General features: G+C 44.0%; 1 protein-coding gene across 1 annotated transcript in view; it reads left to right on the top strand.

The window, feature by feature from the left end:
- The window catches only part of LOC112072925 (transmembrane protein 104), a 61,566-nt gene extending 43,773 nt beyond the window's left edge, over window positions 1-17,793 (top strand). The window contains exon 9 of the mRNA XM_024140302.2: window positions 17,546-17,793. Coding sequence (XP_023996070.1) covers window positions 17,546-17,731 — 186 coding nt within the window. The 3' untranslated portion in view covers window positions 17,732-17,793. The remainder of the gene's footprint in view (window positions 1-17,545) is intronic.
- Window positions 17,794-18,340: the final 547 nt, after the last annotated feature.

Here is an 18,340-nt window from a genome sequence, read left to right as displayed (position 1 = left end):
ATGGGTCCGGTAAATTTWAAATGTTGCCGGTCAAATGTCCGGCACAACCATTTCCTAATGGAAACCCTCATGTGACATCGTTATTCAAACAAAGCAGCAGTGTGTGAGGGCATACATTTGAGACCTCWGTGGTCCTCACCATTTAGTCTCAAATAGACTCACACAAGTGGAACACTGCAATCACTTGCTTAATCATGCTGTAAATGGTTCTTAATAGTTGAGCGATTGCCTTTTATAAAGTTTAGGCCTACACATGGATTCTCTGTCAGACTGTCCTGAGACCGTATGCTGACCTAGGAATGCTGGCAGGTTGTGAAAGTCTTGGCCTGAAAAATACTAGTTGGCCATGACAAGCCCAGCCAGTGTGATTTATTAGTACTGCAGTGAAATAAATAAAGATGCGTCTATATGCGTGCTTTAGTCTTCATGTGGGCTAGCCCTACAGCGGTGTGTACATTTGAAATACCACTGGTCAAACTTCTTTGATTTTACTGACGTCTGCTTCAACTTCCTTCATTAGTGTTCTGTCATCTCCTACTGAGACAGAGTGAAGAGGAATTGGGCACAACTGCATTACTGTAGTGTTGAGCAATTCTGATGTGTTAAATAGTCACAGGCAGGTGGCAAAATATCCCATCTACACTTACCCCCCCCTCACCTACACTTACCTCCCCCTCCACCATGTCCCATCCCATCCTCTGGCTGCTGCCATCCTTCCTCTCATTACAGTCATCTTTAATTGCGTAGAGACTAGATGGTTGTCTCCTGGGTCATCTACTTAATTAACAGTAAAAGTGTCTGTGTTGAGTATATCTCACTTCCTCCGAGAGCGGGCTGTGTAGGAGAAAGATGAGTGTTGAGGTTGTTTTTATTCTGTTCACACATCTCACAGTGATGGTAGCCATGAGCTAACCATTAGGCTCATACATCTGGACATCAGCTTGACCTTGGTGAGTGTGAAGCTAATGGAATCAAGACAAAATGTTCCTTGTAGCCTTGTCAAAGTTGCAATTTTCTAATTTAGCATTGTACGGTCATATTTTAGACAGTTATTGAAGCAAGCTCACTTCTGGGTAGARTYYGTGTGTACTGGGTGCGTCATTGAGTGTTTGTGGGACAGCTGTAACACGTGGAGGTCCAGTGGGAACCCTGTATGTCAGGCTGCTTGGGTCCACACACCTCTGTATAAAGATCCTGTCAGAATGGGTCAGTGTCTCTATCTGACAGGTTTCCAACCCATCCATAGTCTCAGCCTGACTTCCTGAAGCCTCCTCTATAGGTGGACTTTCACACACAAGCCATGTCCACGGAGAGAGACAGTGTTATGTATTCATCTCTGGTGGTTTTATATCCCTGTTTATTTTGGAAGTGTTCAGTTTACGCTTGCCTGATAGTGACCTCGGGGCCTGCAGGGCCGGTGATGCATCCACAGTTGATGCAGAGGAGATCTGACATTGATGAGTCTATGGCTGTTCGTCACACAGGGGGATGGCAAGGCTGCTGCTACCACAAGATAAGCTCTCCTTTATACCCAATAAAGCCTCTGTCTCTGTGTGTTTCTCCTACACTCACYGAGGGGAAAATAATGAATGAGCCCAGGTCTAACATCCCTTCAAGTCATTTATGTATTTTGTGTTTGTACAGCAGAATTGCTTTTTTTGGGGGGGATCAAAACAAGTTTTTCGATGCAGTTCTAGGAATGTATTTTTCTGAAGACTGCAGGAGTTGGGGCTCACACACATCGCACCGAATGTGGATCTAGCGTTCSTCTTCAGATCGTTCAGCACGCTGTTTTAGGGACCACACGCTGTAGACGTCAGACTGCCTACACTTTTCATGCGATTCTATTTATATTAAGATCTTCAACATATCTCAATCATAGTCATGTGGTTTATCAAATTATATCTAAATGAAAATGATACAAACCTAAAAAGTAACTTGTATTGCCATTTCTATGCAAAAATTGCCTATATGAAGCCACAAATAAAAACATTGCAGCCTGTAGGTAGAAAATATCCAGATTAAAAAATACATATATATATATATAGATATATCCTTTAAATCACATTGACTAGACATGGCCTGTCTGCAACACATTTTAAACACGGTATCAACTATTAACTTGGGTCTGGCCCAAAGCTTGCGCTAGTGAACTTGCAACATTGTATAAAATATTCTGGGCCCTCAGTTTCCTGCACCAGTGAGCTCTGTACAGATGCAGCTGTAGGCAAAGAAGCAGTGCTTCACTTGGGCTGGAGCTCACTGGAGCTGAGAGCTGTTCCTCTTATAGAATATTAGCTCAAAATTATTGTGGAGCTCCTGCACCTAAATATAAACCGTACCGGAACCTAAGTCCAGCACTGATAAGAAGCCTGTTTTATGACTTTTCCACTGGATCAGGGCATGACATTTTTCCCTTTCACGCCGAGTGGTTATCGAAAGGGAGAGAGCTGGAAAGATTTTTCAAATGCATTCAGGAACTATTGTAATTATCAATGGCTGTAAAAACAGACTTTGTTTGCTTGCTGTTTGAGGTGAAGAAAACATCACTTTGAGAAGCTCCACAGGTCATTCATTAGTGGTGGTGTGTTAAGCCAATCAGAAATACTAGCAGATCCCCAAATGGGCATATTTATATGCCTACATTTGCGCCCAGGCCAGGTAGCCTATATGCCTACGTGTGCATCCTTACTCAACATTGATAGGAGCGCTCCAAACAAAATACAATGACCTAAATTGACAGAACTCGTAAATGGAATTATACAAACCAAGAGTAGCATAGGTTGTGCACTCTGCAAACAATGTGTCCACTTCGACAATGAGAACAATAAGACTGGAATAATATTGAATGCATTAAATTAAATGACCGTAACCAAAGTAACAAACATTGTAGATTAAAAATGATAGGAATTTACCTTAAATGTACTACTGGTGATATACAGTTCATTCAGAAACTATTCAGACCCCTTCCCTTTTTCCACATTTTATTACGTTACAGCCTTATTCTGTGGTAAATTAAATTGTTTGGACATGATTTGGAAAGGCACACACCTGTCTATACAAGGTCCCACAGTTGACAGTGCATGGCAAAGCAAAAACTAAGCTATGAGGTTGAAGGAATTGGCCGTAGAGCTCCGAGACAGGATTGTGTCGAGGTACAGATCTGGGGTAGGGTACCAAAACATTTCTGCACCATTGAAGGTCCCCAAGAACACAGTGGCGTCCATCATTCTTAAATGGAAGACGTTTGGAACCACCAAGACTCTTCCTAGATCTGGCCGACCGGCCAAACCGAGCAATCGGGGGAGAAGGGCTTTGGTCAGGGAGGTGACCAAGAACCCGATGGTAACTCTGACAGAGCTCCAGAGTTCCTCTGTGGAGATGGGAGAACCTTCCAGAAGGTAATCCATCTCTGCAGCACTTCACCAATCAGGCCTTTATGATAGTGGCCTGACGGAAGCCACTCTTCAGTAAAAGGCACAGCCCGCTTGGAGTTTGCCAAAAGGCACATAAAGGACTCTGACCATGAGAAGCAAGATTCTCTGGTCTGATGAAACCAAGATTTAACTCTTTGGCCTGAATGCCAAGCTTCACGTCTGGAGGAAACCTGGCACCATCCCTACGGTGAAGCATGGTGATGGCAGCATCATGCTGTGGGGATGTTTTTAATCGGCAGGGACTGGGGGACTAGTCAGGATTGAGGGAAAGATGAACGGAGCAAAGTACAGAGAGATCCTTTAATGAAAACCTTCTCAAGAGCACTCAGGACCTCACTGGGGCGAAGGTTCACCTTCCAACAGGACAATGACCCTAAGCACACAGCCAAGACAATGCAAGAGTGGCTTCGGGACAGGTCTCTGATTGTCCTGGAGTGGCCCAGCCAGAGCCCAGACTTGAACACGATCTAACATCTCTGGAGAGACCTGAAAATAGCTGTGCAGCGACGCTCCCCATCCAACTTGACAGAGCTTGAGAGGAACTGCAGAGAGGAATGGGARAAACTTCCCAAATACAGGTGTGCGAAGCTTGTAGCGTCATACTCAAGAAGACTCGAGGCTGTAATTGCTGCCAAAGGTGCTTCAACAAAGTACTGAGTAAAGGGTCTGAACACTTATGTAAATGTGATATTTCAGGTTTTTATTTTTAATAAATTTGCCAAGCATGCTAAAAAACTATTTTTGCTTTGTCATTATGGGGTATTGTGTGTAGATTGATGAGGGGGTAAAMAACGATTTTATCCACTTTAGAATAAGGCTGTAACGTAACAAAGTGGAAAAAGTCTAGGGGTCTGAATACTTTCTGTATGCACCGTATGTAATGGTGAATTGATATACACTAAGAATCAAACGTAAACAATTCACACAAAATTCTGAATCAATTAATGTGTACAAATTGGCAGGAGAGAGAGCGCATTCTGGAGAGGGAAGTGCATTGTGCATCTGGGCGCATGATCAATCAGTCGTCAGCATTGGCCATGAAGGATTTACGGTGATATGATCTCAGCTGAATTCAGGGCAAGAATGGCCTCAGCAGAAGTCAGGGAATTCATATTTCTTGCCCTTCGCGGAGCAGTGCAGCTGTTGTCAAGGAAGTGAGTTTGTTTTTATACAGGATGTATACCATCAACCAATCATGTCAATGCGGAGCTGTACAGAGCCCTCTGCATTGTTAAACAATTTGGGAGGCGCATGGTGAAGGGGTACAGAGCTCGATTTGGCATCTGCATGCCTCTGGAGGTTCCGCTAATCAAACTCTGTTGTCACTGAATATCTCCAACATAAAAAAACGATTTTTGCTCATCAAGAATGCAGGTATGAGCTGTCATTTTCTAATTAGAAGAAAAAATAATGTTCATGGTGTGAATTGTTTTTTACTTGATACATTTTAATTTAAACATTCCCCCTCGCTGCAAATACTGAATGGTGTTTATGATTTATGCCTCTTAACACTGAATTGAGCCCCCTTGGTCCATGCAGTAGAAACATCCCAATCCTCCTACACCGTGTTAGTACCCTACTACCCTTGTTGAATATGTGATCATGGATGAGCTTGAGACACTTTCGTGACAGTCTGTAGTGTTCCTCTGCACACAKATTATAATGGAGAGGCCTAATGTTTGTATCCCTAAATCAGTTAATTCAATTTGTCTCAATAAATTGACTGAGGCAAAATATAGCCTTGTTTCTTAATTGCTTTCATTTTTTTCATTAGAGCAAGGGCTGGGTGTTGGTTGTTTAGGAAATTCGGCAAGGCAATCTTTTCTATTTAAGCATCAATTTATTGATAATTAATTTCGTTTTTTAATTATGGCTGCTTGATAGTAATGCATTTTGGTGATTAATGATGCCGGAGGTAGTCTCTCTTTCATCCTGACAGACGCAAAGCTTCAGAACGTTTGAGAGTACATGGTGCTACTGCCCCATAGGCCCTCCTCTTTCCTTCTCATATGTGTTGCCCCTCCTTTTAATCTCACTCTCTTCTGCTTTCTCCTCTCATTTCTCTCCTTGTTCCCCTTGCTCTCACCATGTTCAATGAATCAATTGGCTTGCTATCACCATCAGTTTGAGTTTATACATCCCTCATGGGCTTTTATGGCCTATTGTATGTACAGTTGAAGTCGGAAGTTTACATACATACACCTTAGCCAACTACATTTCAACTCAGTTTTTCACAATTCCTGACATTTAATCCCGGTAAAAATTCCCCTGTCATAGGTCAGTTAGGATCACCACTTTATTTTAAGAAATGTGAAATGTCAGAATAATAGTAGAGAGTGATTTATTTCAGCTTTTATTTCTTCATCACATTCCAGTGGGTCAGAAGTTTATATACACTCAATTAGTATTGGTAGCATTGCCTTTAAATTGTTTACTTGGATCAAACATTTCAGGTAGCCTCCCACAAGCTTCTCCACAATAAGTTGGGTGAATTTTTGGCCCATTCCTCCTGACAGAGCTGGTGTAACTGAGTCAGGTTTGTAGGCCTCCTTGCTCGCACACACCTTTTTCGTTCTGCCCACAAATTTTCTATAGGATTGACGGTCGGGGCTTTTGTGATGCCACTCCAATACCTTGACCTTGCCTTAAGCCATTTTGCACACAACTTTGGAAGTATGCTTGGGGTCATGTCCATTTGGAAGACCCATTTGCGACCAAGCTTTAACTTCCTGACTGATGTCTTGAGATGTGCTTCAATATACCACATAATTTCCTCTCATGATGCCATCTATTTTGTGAAGTGCACCAGTCCCCTGCAGCAAAGCAACCCCACAACATGATCTGCCATGCCCGTGCTTCACGATTGGGATGGTGTTCTTGGGCTTGCAAGCTCCCCCTTTTTTCCTCCAAACATAACGATGGTCATTAGGCCAAACAGTTCTATTTTTGTTTTCATCAGACAGAGGACATTTCTCCAAAAAGAGACAAGATGATTTTTGTCCCCATGGTGCCAATACAAACCGTAATCTGCTTTTTTATGACGAGTTTTGGAGCAGTGGCTTCTTCCTGCTGAGCGGCCTTTCAGGTTATGTGATATAGGACTCGTTTTACTGTGGATATAGATACTTTTGTCCTGTTTTCTCCAGCATCTTCACAAGGTCCTTTGCTGTTGTTCTGGGATTGATTTCACTTTTGCCACCAAAGTTAGTTAATCTCTAGGAGACAGAACGCGTCTCCTTCCTGAGCGGTATGCGGCTGCGTGGGCCATGGTGTTTATACTTGCTACTCTTGTTTGTACAGATGAAGTGGTACCTGCAGGTGTTTGGAATTGCTCCCAAGGATGAACAGACTTGTGGAGGTCTAACAATCGGGGTTTTGTGATTTCTTTATGATTTTTCCCATGATGTCAAGCAAAGAGGCACTGAGTTTGAAGGTAGGCTTGATATACATCCACAGGTACACTCCAATTGACTCAAATTATTTCAATTAGCCTATCAGAAGCTTCTAAAGCCATTACATAATTTTCTTGAATTTTCCCAAGCTGTTTAAAGCGCAAGTCACTTAGTGTATGCTAACTTCTGACCCACTGGAATTGTGATACAGTGAATTATCTGTTTTGAAACAATTTGTTGGAAAATGACTTGTCATGCACAAAGTAGATGTCTAACCGACTTGCCAAAAACTATAGTTTGTTAACAGAAATTTGTGGAGTGTTAAAAACGAGTTTTAATGACTCCAACCTAAGTGTATGTAAACTTCCAACTTCAACTGTATACAATGTATAGGCTATCCACCAAAAACCCTCATTGTACCAGCCAAACCATTGTCCACTGTTTGACCCATGTTTTGGGCCTGTTTTTTGTGCTCAGGCCCTTCCATGTCTGGCTGTATCGAATTCCTCTGTTCTCCATTCCTCAGCTAATGTCATTGAGCATCTAATGTGAGGAACTGCGATTTGTCTCATCCGCACCGCAGAACGATCAATAGATGCATTTTTGGGCCTTACTTAATTTGAATCAAATAAAATACAATTGTATTTTGCGCATGCTACCGATACAACAGTGAAATGCTATTTACAAGCCTTACCACAAATGATTAGTATAGAATACCCCAACAAGGAAAGACGCCATACAGACCTATCAGACAATGATTACGCACGAGTTAATTGACAATAGCGAGGCTATTATAAGGGGTAGCCGGTACAGAGTCAATGTCGGGCGCCCGGTCGCTCGGGTAATTTGAGGTAAATGTACAGTATAGTAGAGTTATTAAGTGACTATGTGCATATATAATAGACAGAGAGTAGGCGGGCGGGGGGGGGGGCAATGCAAAAGTGTGGGTAGCACCCTTTATTAGATTTCTCCAGAGTCGTATGGCTTTGGCGGTAAGAAGCTATTTAGGAACCTCTTGGACCTAGACTTGGCGCTCCGGTACCGCGTGCAGTAGCAGAGAGAGCAGGTTATGACTAGGGTGGCTGGAGTCTTTGACAATTTTTAGGGCCTTCCTCTGACACCGCCTGGTATAGAGGTCCTGGATGGCAGGAAGCTTGGCCCCAGTGATGTACTGGGCCGTACGCACTACCCTCTGTAGTGCCTTGYGGATCACGTTGAGGGAGAGGTTGTTGTCCTTGCACCACACGGTCAGGTCTCTGACCTCGCTATAGGCTGTCTTATCGTTGTCGGTGATCAGGCCTACCGCTGTTGTCATCAGCAAACTTAATGTTGTTGAAGTCGTGCCTGGCCGTGCAGTCATTAGTGAACAGGGAGCACTGGAGGGGACTGAACACGCACCCCTGAGGGGGCCCTGTGTTGAGGATCAGTGTGGCGGATGTGTTGTTACCCACCCTTACCACCTGGGGGTGGCCCGTCAGGAAGTCCAGGATCCAGTTGCAGAGGGAGATGTTTAGTCCCAGGGTCCTTAGCTTAGTGATGAGCTTTGAGGGYACTATGGTGTTGAACGCTGAGCTGTACTCAATGAATAGCATTCTCACATAGATGTTCCTTTTGTCCAGGTGTGAAAGGGCAGTGTGGAGTGCAATAGAGATTGCATCATCTGTGGATCTGTTGGTGCGGTATGCAAATTGGAGTGGGTCTAGCGTTTCTTGGATAATGGTGTTGATGTGAGCCATGACCAGCCTTTCAAAGCATTTCATTGCTACTGATGTGAGTGCTATGGGTCAGTAGTCATTTAGGTAGGTTACCTTAGTGTTCTTGGGCACAGGGACTATGGTGGTCTGCTTGAAACATGTTGGTATTACAGACTCGGTCAGGGAGAGGTTGAAAATGTCAGTGAAGACACTTGCCAGTTGGTCAGCGCATGCTCAGAGTTGGGAATAACCCTATTTTTTTTGTTCTCACATTCTCAATACATCCTATTGAGGCTCATCATCAGTGTCACTTATGAGTATGAGTGAAAGCAACAGCCMWGCGATGAACAGCCTTGGTAGAGCCCACTTAGATCTCTGAGATCAGTGGGCCCGTGCTGTCAGTAGTGGATCATAGTTTCTGTGTTCGCCACCATACCTTCACACTCCTCCTGTTGCTGTATAACGTCCCTCCACTGAGTGCCAGTGGCCAGCTGGGAGAGACACTGYCGCTTCAGTGTTCATCACACGTTGACCCAGTCTCCCAGCTCGCACCCATCAGTCACTGAAGGGCCGCAACCACAGACCTGCTCTCACTGGCCTCTGAATAATGGTTCTAGTCATACAGTCACTCCGAACGGACAAACCCTTTCCCTCTCTGAATCACAGGAAACACCGCCAGAACAAGCCTTTGTTTTAGAGTAGAGATTGGGATGGTTCTGAGAATGAAGGGAGTCTGAATATTTAACAATGAATTAACAATGAATATGCGTTGAGTTGGGTTGAATTTGGTTGAAGGCCAATCAATGGACCTAGCGTTTTTATTCAAATATGTGAATGTTTGGTTTGGAGCAGTCGTCCATCTTGTTAGCCTATCCGCTTGTGCACATGCTGATTTTTCAATGCGAGATGCCGATATCCTGTCAAGCAGTCTTCCATAAATGAAACACAACAAACACATTGTAAAAGATGGTACCTCGCTCCACTGTGCCTGTATAAATCAGTAGAACCGCATCYACCCAACCTCTCTTGTTTTCCCTTTTCTTTCGAAGGAAGTTGAAAGGAAACCGGTGACCTCAGTTGAGTGGTTATTTAATGTATTTTATCGTTTATCCTCATTAGTCAGAAATKAGCCATAATGGAATCCTATCTCCCTCCCGCCCACCCATGTAGGTTTGTGAAATCTGTCCGGAATGAAGATTAACATCTCAAACAAATGGCTGGGGATCTTGGGACTGTGGGGATTGGGAATAGTAATCCTTGTCCTGCTGTTTTGATGGTGGGTGGATTACAGTGTTCCAGGCTGCATGACCACATGGCATCCTCATGACCACGACCGCAGAGAATTCACCATGAGTGGTCTCTGGCTTCCGGGTTTTCATCCATTAACCCCCTCCGCCTCCACCCAAACAACAGCAATAACACAATGGCCAGAACACTAAGTAATATAAAAGCAAGATGCCAAACAGCTTTGTAGCAGTCAAGTCATGCAGTACTCTGATTTGAATCCAATCCCTGTAACCAACCTATCCTAGAGCACCAAGACAGCTGTGTGGTGGTAGTATCTGGCTGACCCCTCCAGAATGAGGTTACCAATATGGTGGTTAATGATTCAAATGGGTGCATGGATCAGAGATAWGTTATGTGGGCCAACTGTAATGGCTGAAGTGCCCACGTGAAATACTCACATATGCAGTGATTAACCAGACCAACGGATTGACTCAAAGATGACGCAAGCCAAAGCTAATCAAAGGCTGTTGCATACACATGACTCCCTCACACACAAATCTTTCACATAAAATAGTGATTACTTGTTAACATTGATTGTCAGCCACTTTTTCCACCATGATCTTTAGAGAGATTAAGGACACCGGCAGATTAAACAACCCAATGATTTGGGTTTTTAAGTTTGATTGATATCAATGATTGTGTAGTTCCCACAACACTACTAGTATATTTCATGATCACACACCATCTCTCAGCTCTATAACCAAACTGAGAGGGCACTTTCAACAAAAGCACCAAACCCAGAAAGTCTTCTTCTCCAGCACTTTGGTGACTCTAGTCCCATGGTGATTGAACTGACAGGTGGGTGAGTCATTCTCAGCACTCCAGTGAATGAGCTCACCTCCCCACCATGCACAGGAGGTGGCCTGCTCGGCTGGGGAGCTCATTACTGTAGCCACATGGCTGTCTGGAGTGGGATGGCCTGCTGGAGGTACCTACTGTGTGAAGAGGAAGAGAGCGAGAGATGGAAAAGAGAGATGGAGAATGTGAGAGAGGAGGCGGCAGGAGATCTCCAGGCCCTCTGGTCCTGACGTTGGGACATGATGAGAAACGGATGGTGTCCTTTGAGCATTCTCTTTTTCTGGGTCACCATCAATGTTCCATCATTTTTTTCGGCACTGAGCTAAATTGTAGGTCTGCTGAGCACAAACTTGAACCTTGTAGAAATTCTGTGCAACTTCCGGCACTTTTACTGTGAACACTGGCTGTACCCAAATTTTGTGTTACCAAATTTTTAAGTTTTAACAGTGGCCAAGTAGACTACTGTGGCTATTTGATCATAATGCAGGCCCTACAAGAGTGGCCTACCATCAAAAACAATGGAGAAATGCATCCCATAACATTTTAACATGGAAATAGCTATTGAAAGCTGTTCTATGATACAGCCTACAGTAGCAGCCAATGCGATGTTCACTGTAAGTCTACATTCCATGAGGCTTTTGAAAACATGCAGGACCTGACATTAACCTGTTTAGCTACTTGTCCTTCAGACAAGGAGGTAACTGAAAATGTAGTTGTATTGTGCTTAATGCAAGAAACCACTTTACAAAATAAAATGTATTATTATCCCCATACATTATTATAACGAATATTCATATACAGTGAGGGAAAAAAGTATTTGATCCCCTGCTGATTTTGTACGTTTGCCCACTGACAAAGAAAYGATCAGTCTATAATTTTAATGGTAGGTTTATTTGAACAGTGAGAGACAGAATATCAACAAAAAAATCCAGAAAAACGCATGTCAAAAATGTTATGAATTGATTTGCATTTTAATGAGGGAAATAAGTATTTGATCCCTCTGCAAAACATGACTTACTACTTGGTGGCAAAACCCTTGTTGGCAATCACAGAGGTCAGACGTTTCTTGTAGTTGGCCACCAGGTTTGCACACATCTCAGGAGGGATTTTGTCCCACTCCTCTTTGCAGATCTTCTTCAATCATAAGTTTCAGACTGATCTTTAGGCAACTCGAACCTTCAGCTCCTCCACAGATTTTCTATGGATTAAGTCTGGAGTCTGGCTAGGCCACTCCAGACCTTAATGTGCTTCTTCTTGACCACTCCTTTGTTGCCTTGCCGTTGTGTTTGGGTCATTGTCATGCTGGAATACCCATCCACGACCCATTTCAATACCCTGGCTGAGAAGAGGTTTTCACCCAAGATTACGGTACATGCCCGCCATCGTCCCTTTGATGCAGTGAAGTTTGTCCTCCTCTTAGCAGAAAACACCCCCAAAGCATATGTTCCACCTCCATGTTTGACGGGATGGTTCTTGGGGTCATAGCTCCTAACCCATGTTTCCACTCAACCATGGTACTGCCAAATCTCATCTCTCACACCACAACACGTTCACCCAGTGTCCTCTGAATCATTCAGATGTTCATTGCAAACTCAGACGGCATGTATATGCTTCTGAGCAGGGGACTTGCGGGCGCTGCAGGATTTCAGTCCTTCACGGCATAGGTGTCTTACAATTTGTTTCTTGTATGACTATGCCCAGCTGCCTTGAATCATTGACAAGATCCTCTTTTGTATCTGCTGATTCTCACCGTTCTCATGATCATGCAACTCCACGAGGTGAATCTTGCATGGAGCCCAGGCTGAGGGAGATTGACAGTTCTTTTGTGTTTCTTCCATTTTGCATAATCACAGAAACTGTTGTCACCTTCTCACCCAAGCTGCTTGCGATGGTCTTGTAGGCCCATTTCAGCCTTGTGTAGGTCTACAATCTTGTCCCTGACATCCTTGAGAGCTCTTTTTCTTGGCCATGGGAGAGTTTGGAATCTGATTGATTGATGCTTCTGTGGACAAGGTTCTTTTATCAGTAGAAACTGAGATTAGGAGCAATCCCTTAAGAGTGTGCTCCTAATCTCCGTTCGTACCTTTATGAAAGACACCTGGGAGCCAGAAATCTTTTTGATTGAGAAGGGGTCAAATACTTATTTCCCTCATTAAAATGCAAATCAATTTATAACATTTTTGACATGCATTTTTCTGGATATTTTTGTTGTTATTCTGTCTCTCACTGTTCAAATAAACCTACCATTAAAATTATAGACKGATAATTTCTTTGTCAGTGGGCAAACGTACAAAATCAGCAGGGGATCAAATACTTTTTTCCCTCACTGTAAAACTGTATGCTACCCTCACTATTGGCTTCTTAGCTTGTACAAGCCTGTCTTAAAATACAACACAGCCCCCCAGACATAAACAGCTCTTTACCTGACTCGCTTTTCAAAATGTCCAGAAATGTACACGTTTGGGGCAAACAAACTAGTAAAGATGAGTGAAGTTCAACTTTGTGTGTCTCTGTGCAGGCTGGCAATTGTGGGCAGCAGTCCTGGGGAGCTGCGTGCAGGAAAATTGGTCACAATCTAAATTAAGGGTCTGTGTGTAGTGCCAGAATTGTGGTTAAAACACAATTTTACTGTGTGTTCACCTGGCATCAAACCGCATATTGACTAATTATTATGGCAAAAACAGAACTACTACATGTTCTCCTGTCATTGTCATCAGATAGGATATTGTCCTTAGGGGTCTGTTTGCTTGTCTCTTGCTTCTAGAAGTGCTCTAATGGTCTGTGGAGAGCGWGTGTACCCTTTCAGCCGGGGTAATAGAATAAATCAGTGTTTGTATCCGTCGTCAGCCTGGTCAYTTTTGCAGTTTTTATCTCTGACTTATTGTTTATTGCATTTCACKCAAGTGTGTGATTGTGGCAGGTTTGGTGTTGCTCACCGTTGTCTGATATTGAGGCAAGAAATGGCTGATGCTTAAGAATGTCATTGTCGTCAAAAAAGAAACACTACTAGTCATGATTGAGGGTGTCACTCTGCCGGAACAAAATCATCAGCACACCGCGAAGAGAGGGAAGGAAAATAATGTTTTCTCCTTGACAGGGTTTGTTCCCATTATGGATACTTTTATTGCATAAGTTTGAAACGTAAGCACTCTGGGTCAGGAAAGAACATGCATAGACAAAAATCTATTTCAGAGCAGCGCGGGGAAGAGTGAGATGAACAAATCAGTAGAGCATCTTGAACGTAGAATTAAATGCATCGAAACCAAGTGCCAGTCAATCTTCCTAAGACATTGAACTCTACCTATATTGTCTATGTTTTTCCCCTTTGCGTATTTGTCAGGGAGTGCTTTGCTTCCTGTGTCTCCTTGACAGTCCTAAATAAGTCCACCTGAGTGCTTGGCTGGCCCGTGGGCACTGACTCCGTCTGCACCAAACCTTATTAATAGCAGAACCGCCTTTCAAATGAAAGATCACTGAACACAGATGGCGCTGAGGGCTAGGGATTTGAAAGGACATGTTTTCACTGTCATTGGTTCTGAGGATGATAATAGCTAGCCCAAAATGGACTTGAATTGAATCACAGTCCCAACCGCTTTATTAGTGATGTTGTCCTCAAGTCTCAGTCAGAAGCCATGAATGAACCAGTCGTTGATTAGTGAAGACTGATATTATCCCCATGCCATTATAATTTGTCCTGTCACAACAATTATCACACACACACACACACACACACACACACACACACACACACACACACACACACACACACACACACAGTTGAAGTCGGAAGTTTACATACACTTTAGCCAACTACATTTAAACTCAGTTTTTCCCAATTCCTGACATTTAATCCTAGTAAAAATTCGCTATCTTAGGTCAGTTAGGATCACCACTTTATTTTAAGAATGTGAAATCTCAGAATAATAGTAGAGAGAATTATTTATTTCAGCTTTTATTTCTTTCATCACATTCCCAGTGGGTCAGAAGTTTACATACACTCAATTAGTATTTGGTAGCACTGCCTTTAAATTGTTTAACTTCGGTCAACCGTTTCGGGTAGCCTTCCACAACTTCCCACAATAAGTTGGGTGAATTTTGGCCCATTCCTCCTGACAGAGCTGGTGTAACTGAGTCAGGTTTGTAGGCCTCCTTGCTCTACAAACGTCCGTCTACGGCTCTGAATTTGCAGCGTTTATTTTAATGAGCTTTCTTTTGGCCTTTTCACCTCCTTGTCCCTGTCTCTAGGCTACTTCTCCGTCCTATAGTAAGATGGTGTAGAGTGTGTAGTTATAGGTTCTGAAGAGAGTGACTAGGAAAGTGTTATCTCCTGCAGCAGTGCCTCTTGTCGCTCTGTTCCTCCGTCTCTCTCTCTCTGCGCCCCCCCCCCCCCTGTGCCCTCCTGCTCCTAAGGCCCTGCCAACACTGGGTCTGAGTCACCCTACAGCACATGGCACCTGATGCCCTCTCCCCTCGCCCACACTCTCTCTGTTCCTTTCCTCCCCATACTGTACACAAGCCATGCCTCTCTTGCCTCCAACCCTGGCCCCTCTGCCAGCCTTCCCTTCCGGTCCTGGCTTTGGCATCGCTTGCCAGTGTGATGCCATCCCATTCCCCATCCTATTTGTCATTTCCATCACAAAACCTTGTTGGCAAAATGATTTCTTCCTTCTCTGCTCTCTCTGTCAGAGATGAAAGGCTCTCCAACTTTCTGTAAGTCAATGCTGGCCTTCACCGACAAAGCCTTATCAAGATACAGCACAGAGCTGTTTTTGCTGTTCGTATTCTTTATCCATTTSAATTGTTTTGTGTTGCTTCCTCTGGCTGTTGTGCTGTGGTTAAGTGCAGTCCAGTGTCCTGAGGCCTTATTGTCTGGCTGTGGTGGTGGGAGGTTGTAATTGGTTAGAGGAGGGGTCTTGATTCATGTGTGGTGCTGACTGCACAAGAAGGGTGAAATTCATCAGCCTCCCCACAGACACTATGCCTCCCCACTCTTATTTTTTTTATTTTATAAACAAGATCAGTAAAAAAAAAAAAATGATAACTTTGTTTCTTTTCTCTTTCATGAGATAGACAGACGTTTGCATCATCTCCTGTTTTCTTTTTTGTTTGCTTTAAAAACATATTTCTTTCATAGCAGCCACACTCAGCTCTCCCCTCCAGTCACATGCACACTACCTTAACACCAGAGTCTCATCCACAGAACTATCTCCTCTTCTGTAGAGACCATATGTTGCCTCCAGCTATGGCAGTGAAAAGGTCCCGTTCTAACATGCTCTTCACGTTCATGGAGAATCTCTGTTTATATGGGTCTTCGTCCGGCCCAGTAGACTCTCTCTCTCTCTCTCCAATGTAAAGCCTTGAGGGCCCTTTTTTATGTTATTTAACCTTTATTTAACTAGGCAAGTCAGTTAAGAACAAATTCTTATTTTCAATGACGGCCTAGGAACAGTGGGTAAACTGCCTTGTCCAGGGGCAGAACGGCAGGTTTTTACCTCGTCAGCTCAGGGATTCGATCTTGCAACCTTTCGGTTACTAGTCCAACGCTCTAACCACTAGGCTACTTCCTGCCCTATTCTTGACAAGCACATATCCCCCACCTCTGAGATGGCATATACCATGTCTTCTCAGGCCAGGAGTGGTAGCAGTCCATCACTTGGTGGCAGATGGATGGGAGGTATCATCAGGCCTGTGATGGACTGTTGTCTGGCTGGAGGATGAAGTATGACACGTTAGACTGTCTCATACCACAGGTACAGAGACAGACCCAGACACCGCTGACCATTCAGCGCTGAAATATGTCTCACTGTCTCTCAACCTTCTTTAGGACAGTCCACACTTTCCATAATGCCTCCTCCATTACACATGAATGAGTATTGCAAATGTATGTCCGTCGCTCCAAGATGTAGTACATTTTCGGGAATTCTGCACTGATTTGTAGCAGTCACCCGTAGCTGGTATTAAGTACTATTYAGCACTTTCATCTCCTGACACGTGGGATTCACAATTCTCCTCCATAATTCTGGAAATAATAAMGTCTTAAATGAGTCTGGTCCCACCCTTCCCTGTCGGCTGGTCTCACTCTGTTGGGTCCTTGGCATTAGCATTCAGCCAGCACTGTACCCTTCCCTGTCCCCAGTGGATGGCCTCCTTGTGCAGGTAGAGGCTGTCTACATTCTCTGTCCTGTCTCACACTTATGTCACCAACACTGACCTCTGTGTCCTGCCCTCACAACCCATGGGCCCACCCTGTAAATACAGCACAGAGGGAAGGGGAGAGCTCTGGGTGGAGTTAGGGAGGTTCATGGGAGGGGTCAGAGGTCCTGGAGATGGAGAGTGACTGGAGCAGATCAGTTTTCTGAGTGGAACATTTCTCTATCTGTATCTTTCTGTCTTTCTGTCCCCACTTTGGTCTCCTGATTGAGCTCTCACCCCCAGGCCCTGTTAGAGATTATTGTGTCTGACTGTGTGAGTTCTACCCTGCAGGCTCCTCTTCAGATGACATGCCACTGAAGTGACTGGCCTTGAGATCACACGTCACTCAACCTCCGCTATCAGACATGGGATTGTCAGAGAGAATGGGATAGATGGGGAGAGAGAGAGTGGGCTGATGCCACTGATAATTGCAACTCTCGATAAGACCTATCTTTGTTATGAGGCAATCGGTACTATGATGGCTTCATAGAATTTCAACTGACATTTTTTATTTTGTGGTTTGGCATCTTGGTGTATGTTGGGTGGAAAGGGAATAAATAGCCTCATGTTCTCATGAGACAGAGTTTTATCTCTATTTTCATCTTGGAAAAATCCAATTGTACCATTTGTCATTTATTACACATGCTGTGGAAGTATAAACACAACCCAAACACACACTGGTTTGTGAATATGTTGTATAAAGTGATTTCCAATGTGTTTTAAGATGATCTCTCCCTCTCTACAGAGCATCTTCACTGTGATGTTGGGCCCTTTCGTTTTCTTCGATGCTCAGAAGACTAAATACCTCCAGATCCTCACCTCACTCATGCGCTGGATCGGTAAGAGTAACCTATYTTACCTTAAGGAATACAAACACCATAGGCTGATAAAGGTTGCTCTGGACAGACTCGAGGCACGCATCTTCAAATAATCACATTAAATGTGGATCTCAATTTATTTTGTAAGTAGAGCAATTCAAGCTGTGAAATTCCCAGGAACTTTATCGAAAYGGTAAATCTGTCATGGGTATTTATTTAAAAAGCGCTTTAATGTGCATTATCTCTTCCAAGTTTGTCTGCATGATGGAGGGTGTGTCTTTCCTTCCATTAAATATCACACTCCATTATACCCGGGTCACGGTCCCCCACCTTCTCCCAGATTGCGCTTTGTCACTGTTGCAAATGTTTAGGAAAAAAACACTTTATTCCACCTGGCTGACGGTCTGAACCTTGGTGGGAGCAGTCCTCCTCTTCCTCTCCCTCTTTCATTCCTCTCCTCTCCGTGGCTCCTGTGCCTGGGTCTGTCGATCATACGGCAGTCCCCTTCCGTGTCCTGATTCCCATCTCCTTTCATCCCTCAGCCTGACAGGCCTGACAGCCCGTCCCAGGCCTGATTGGACCGTCACTCACAGGGCGACGGACAAAAATAAACCGCCCGTCCTGGACCTGCTGTTAAAATCACAACACTACTGAATCATGGCTCTGCCGCCACCCCCGTGTGGGCATACTGCTGGCACCCACAACAACACACAGGGCACACA

Source organism: Salvelinus sp. IW2-2015, unplaced genomic scaffold (assembly GCF_002910315.2).
Source record: "Salvelinus sp. IW2-2015 unplaced genomic scaffold, ASM291031v2 Un_scaffold2092, whole genome shotgun sequence".
NCBI lineage: Eukaryota > Metazoa > Chordata > Actinopteri > Salmoniformes > Salmonidae > Salvelinus > Salvelinus sp. IW2-2015.
The sequence above is the reverse complement of the archived record's forward strand: the minus strand, read 5'-3'. Positions and strand labels throughout refer to the sequence as shown.